Below are 6000 nucleotides of genomic sequence, written 5' to 3'. Positions count from 1 at the left end.
TACGAAGCCACAAAAGAAACCTTTGCACCCAGCTGCAGTAGAAGACATAGATTAGAACAAATTTGTGGCACAGAAACTGTTGCAATATATTTTAGGAAATAATTATCTGTACTAATAATAACAGTTATTGCAGGGAAAAAAAGGGCACGTAAGGTTTCAGAGACACCAATAGAGGGGTGGTCTATTTAGCAGAGTTATTGGGACTTCACTACTTTAGCAACGTCCCAGTTTTATTAAATGTTCCCAAAGCGTTTAATTTTTATACTATGCAAAGCCTTGCTAAATGCATTAAAGGACAACCTGTGCAATCTAAATTCTCCCAAAGAATGTAATGTAAATGATATTCCTCTAAGTGTCACTTTCCTAGTTACAAATGTCACAGCAGAACTAACTCTTCAGCTGCCATAGAACTACAAGTCCCAGCTGCCTTTTGGAGTGTGCATTGGGAACACTGACTCATGCAAACAGGGCATGCTGGGACTTGCTGTTCCATAACTCTAGAGGGGCTTACACTATTATATTTCCCCATAAAGACCACTGGCAGGGCATTCTGGGACTTGTAGTTCCACAACTGGCGAGCCACAGGTTGCATAAGACAGTCGTGCAATATCATGCTTCCCATAATGATTACTGACTAACCTGTCTATTATAACACTGTCCCGGGCAACATGGAACTAGAAGGGGAAGCAGACATCACCACTAAGCCCAGCTTCCCTCCGCCGCCATGACACTTCCCATCCTACATCACTTCCGCCCTCACTTCGCAGACAGGAAAAGCGTCAGTAAACGGTCCACAGCAGCCGCCATTTTTAGTTCTGGCAAAGTGCAGTTTACTGTACTCTAAAAACAGGTCTAACTATACAAGTTATATTAGTTTTGCTTTTGAAAAAAGTTAGAGTTTCTAATGGGGGTGTAAAATAAATCACAGGGGCGTACGTTATAATTTCCCAGCATAATATGACCGCTCGCCCCAATCAAGTATGGCGGATTAAGTACTTCCGTTTTGTAATTGAGTGCCACACACTGAAGGGCAGCAGATAGTCTGCTTCTGGTTATTGCAGCAGTCTTCGGATGTAGTTTCTGATCTTGGGGATCCCAGAGAGGTGAGAGATGTACATTATATATAGAGGGCCACACACACAGAATAACATGTAACGTGCATTGTGCACACACATAGAATAACATGTGTGGTCTTTGCAATGTCATCTCTACTAAACCTAAACACAAGTTGTACCAGTATGGGGGGAGGTATCTTTTTATTATATTAGCTGACACCTTTTATTAAAGCCAAAACACTGAACAGATGCAGTGACAGGTAGGTGCACATTAGCATGTTGTGGAGACAGGATAAAGCCATCTGCACATTAAGTTTAAATGTGAACAAATAGCACATAACTAAACAGGCCTAGCACTTCCTTTTTATTCACATTTTACATGTCAGCATGTAGTTAATGAGAATGTGAACATCCCATGTAGTGGCAGGAACATGCTCAGTGTGGTCCAGGGAATCATCCTGTGACATCATCAGACTGCCAGCTTTCAGCACATTGGCTCTGTATGATCACATGAGATCAGTGTCACAGAGGAAGCATTTTTTTTATCTTCATATATTTGGTTTTCTTATTAATTGTGTGTGTTAGCCCCTTTATGGTTTGCACCTTAATTATTGAGTTTTTGTGTTGTATTTGTCTTACCGTGAGTCATTTTTTATTTGTATATGTAACTAGGCAAAGTTCTTATTGTTTTCATCAGAAGGTATAGGACTTTATTGTTTGGCAGTTGGGTAAAAATTGGCAGAATTGAAAAAAACAAAACAAAACTTTTTCTCCCATGGTTGCATCTGCTCCATAAGTGCATTACAAGTTTTATTGCAAGGTCTGAGGCACTTCTAAGGACAGGAGTAATGGTATCTGTTTTTTGTTTGTTTGTTTTTTTAAACAACCATGACGGTAAAGCCAGAAACACTACCTGCTAAAATTTCCATTGTTTTTTGTTCCATTTTCATTAGTATTTTTATTCAAGCTGCTATTAATAATTTGCAGTTTGTAAAGTGACATTTGATTACCATGACAACCACAGTCACATGTCATATGATGTAGAGACACTTCCATCATGTACATAGACCGTTCCTACCGCCCCAGAGACATTGTGCAAAGGGAAGACTGAGTTATAGAGAATGTCCTGGAACAATTTCTATCCGTTTCATGTTGCAAAGGTACAGAACTTGCTTTTTTAAAAAAAATAAAATAAGAAGCAAACATCTGTGTGTGACTGCAGATTTAAGCTAAATAGAACCTAATGGGGATACAAGGAAGAAGAGTAATTATTAAAACAAATTATTTTTCTTCTTTTTACTGTAGCATCATGATCCCCTGTCTCTCTGACACCTAAAATGGCTGTAACGGTACTGTAGAGAATGGGGCTAGTTAGTAGAAGTTGTATTTTCTAAAGAGACTTTTATTGTGATTTGTTGTCACATGACTGGGACTAATGCTAATTAGTTCCCATGTCATTGGCTTGTTACCTGAGGTTGTCAAAGTATCTGGTTACGGATCTCTAACTGGCCCGTCGTTTGTAAGGGCCCAAGACCCTTGCTGCTCCTATATGCAGGGTATGTAATTACTCACATCAGTCCCTGCCCTATTGCAGCTTACGGTCTAATTCTCAACCACACACACACAGACTAGGGTCCATTTTGCAGAAGCCAATTAACCTGCAGTTACCACAGATGGGGCCCTGGTAGTAATCAAAGTCATGACTCTAGTGCTGTGAGGATGAAATGTTAGCCACTGTGCCACCAAGCTACCTAAATCTAGAAAACTGTATGTAGTACTAAAGGGACTATTTACAGTGGAACACAAAGCACCAACAACATTTGATTGAAGCAATACATGCTGCTAAAGTAATGATTTAAATTGGTGCCAAACCGTTCCATGAAGGCATCATTACAGTATATATAGGCATATGTGAATTGCACAGTTCACTTGCTACTGCATTTTGGTGTACAGATCCTCCCAAACTGTATATTTTCATAGCAAAATGAACCTGCACTTTTTATGAGAAAAAAATATATATACCCGACATGCGTTGTTTGGCGAAAAAACTAATCTAACTAATTGCAGCATAGATTTGAGTATGTGAGGGAAACAATTATATATCTTTTCAGTATGGCAAAACACGTGCATGGGACCCAGAAGTCCCTCCATATGGCCTCACATGCCCCCAAAATACAATACCTACATATAGCCTCACTTGCCAGTAAATAGCCACTTTGCCCATATAGCTTCACATGCCAATAGTCCAGCCCTGGACAAATGTATGCAAAAGTTAAGAGCGAGTCATTTTGTAATAATGGAAAATAGCCCAATGACAAGTGTCCTCATCATATTTAAGGATGACAAATGATTGCTGAAAAATAAAATATATATATATTATATAGTCCACGATACCCCAAAAAATTTTGTGACCTAGTTATAATAGCCTTTTCCCCCTCCACATTATACATCTGCCTTTGTCCCTGAACAAATTACTACAAACCAGCTTGTCTCCTTATTACAACAGCTTGTGCCCGTGCAAAGTGAGTACATACTGGCTGATGCCACGATAAAACATTATTTTCGCACCAGTCAATAAATACATTTTTTTCCAAGGCTGGATAAATCTTGGTCACCATGGCGCCGCAATGTCCGCAGATAATTGAATATTTCCCAGTAATTCTTTGCAGGTTAAGGGGCATATTCAATTAGTCACAGAAGTTAATTAAATTCCCAACCATGGCCTTATCTGTGAGAAGTTTGTATGTTCTCCCGGTGTTTGCGTGGGTTTCCTCCGGGTGCTCCAGTTTCCTCCCACACTTCAAAAACATACTGGTAGGTTAATTGGCTGCTATTAAATTTACCTTAGTCTCTTCTGGTTTGTATGTGTGTGTATGTTGGGGAATTTAGATTGTAAGCCCCAATGGGGCAGGGTCTGATGTGAGCGAGTTCTCTGTACAGCGCAGCGGAATTAGTGCCGCTATATAAATAGATGATGTTATTCTTTTACATATTTGGCGATAGGAAGGGAAGCAAGACAGCCTCTTACCAGTGACGGCATTCACTTACGTCGCATTAACCGTCTGCACATTATATCCATCTGTGCCCCTATCACACACACACACACACAGCCTAACTTAATCAGAGGTTATGAAAGGTTGAACTGTCCCCTTAGGATGTAATACTGCACCTGGAAACTATTCACCAGCACAGTGGCCTAGTGGTTAGCACGTCTGCCTCACAGCACTGGGGTCATGAGTTCGATTCCCGACCATGGCCTTATCTGTGTGGAGTTTGTATGTTCTCCCTGTGTTTGCGTGGGTTTCCTCCGGGTGCTCCGGTTTCCTCCCACACTCCAAAAACATACTGGTAGGTTAATTGGCTGCAATCAAAAATTGACCCTAGTCTCTGTCTGTCTCCCTCTCTGTCTGTCTTTGTGTGAGTGTGTGTATATATTAGGGAATTTAGACTGTAAGCTCCAATGGGGCAGGGACTGATGTGAATGAGTTCTCTGTACAGCGCTGCGGAATTAGTGGCGCTATATAAATAAATGATGATGATGATGAACTAGAGGTAATAATCCCCCAGCAAGCAGTGTGGAGCGGGTTCTTCTGAGCTTTCTTCTGGTCTAGAGGGGAAGGAGAACACACAGAAGTCCTAATGGCAATTGTCCCTATCTGCCCCCATGTCCTGTTCTGTTGTCACTTGGAGCAGTGTATCTTTTAGTGATTTGATGGGATACACAGAATATAAGCGTTCACTGCGTGCAGACAACACACATACAAATGTCATATCGCCCGTATTCTTGGATCTCTATTGTATTCATGGCTCTAATATGTTTATTTTCAGAAACTAAGCAAAGATGTTCCTGACTAATATGCTGCTCAGGAAGGGCATCCCAGGTCGGCAGTGGATTGGGAAGTACCGGCGGCCCAGGGTGGTCACCTATCAGATGAAGATGTCTATGATTAAGAGGCTAGAGATAGAAGCAGAGACTGAGTACTGGATAAGCCGACCCTACATGACCAAACAGCAGGAACACCGCCATGCTGCAGAGCGGAGGAACAGAGAGTTTTATGAGCTAAAGGCCCGGCAGGTGGCCAAGTTCCCCGAACATAAATATTTGGAAGATCACTTAAATCATTTAAATGTCACCAAGAAATGGACAATATCTTGATTTATCCAATACATGTTGGCGTCCATTTGAAACCTATTAAATATATTTTGTAAGATTGAGTATTTTTTTTATTGCATCCTATATGTAAGAACCTGACATCGGTGGTGCTTTTTGTCTGGGGTCTGAGAACCCTATTACATTTATTAGCAGGAGCTGAATTGAACAGGGCCATTGAGCAGCACAAAGTATTTAATATCAGGGAACTCCTGCATGACTATGTGTAATAAGTGAAGTGGGAGTTGGGCCAATGTGAGCATCTGAACATTACCAACATAAAGATAATGATGTGATTCTTCTGAACGAGGAGGATCGTGGAGTCAACCGCTTGGCCCATCTAGTCTGCCCATTTTTTAACCTATGGTAACCTCAAACCCTGTATGATCCTTTGTAAGGCTAACCTTATGTCTATCCCGAGCATGTTTACATTGCTCTACTGAATAAGCCTCTACCACCACGGATTGGAGGCAATTCCACTTATCCACAACCTTCTGTGATGTAATTTTTCCTCGAATTTCTACTGAACCTACTTCCCTCCAGTGTCGGTGTAAACTCAACAAAGCTTTCGGGCATAAAAGCAATAGATAAGAGATTATACATGGATCCATTTGGGATACACAAATTGATTCATGACCTCCTACCATACAGGAATACATTGTAGTTTTATCCAGTGTTCATATAGTGGCTGAAGATGGCCAAAAGGGGTCAGCTAAGTGACCGTAGCACCAGATTGTTGGGCCAAAACTCCGTCCATTAAGGTTCTGCAGTCCACACCCTGTGAGCATTCTTTAT

At 41.0% G+C, this 6000-nt stretch overlaps 1 protein-coding gene across 1 annotated transcript; it reads left to right on the top strand.

The window, feature by feature from the left end:
- The first annotated feature begins 994 nt into the window (after positions 1 to 994).
- On the top strand, positions 995 to 5270 carry MRPL57 (mitochondrial ribosomal protein L57). Its single transcript, XM_075200755.1, has 2 exons — positions 995 to 1103; positions 4884 to 5270. Exon 2 carries the CDS (start codon positions 4897 to 4899, stop codon positions 5209 to 5211), a length of 315 nt encoding a protein of 104 aa, XP_075056856.1. The 5' UTR covers positions 995 to 1103; positions 4884 to 4896; the 3' UTR covers positions 5212 to 5270.
- The last annotated feature ends 730 nt before the right edge of the window (positions 5271 to 6000 follow it).

The sequence above is a fragment of the Mixophyes fleayi genome, chromosome 3, assembly GCF_038048845.1.
Source record: "Mixophyes fleayi isolate aMixFle1 chromosome 3, aMixFle1.hap1, whole genome shotgun sequence".
Classification (NCBI taxonomy): Eukaryota; Metazoa; Chordata; class Amphibia; order Anura; family Limnodynastidae; genus Mixophyes; species Mixophyes fleayi.
This window is presented reverse-complemented; position numbering and strand designations above follow the sequence as displayed.

Bases quoted from the DNA above. Each gene is read 5' to 3' on its own strand.
- MRPL57 (XM_075200755.1), top strand. From the start codon at position 4,897: ATGTTCCTGACTAATATGCTGCTCAGGAAGGGCATCCCAGGTCGGCAG.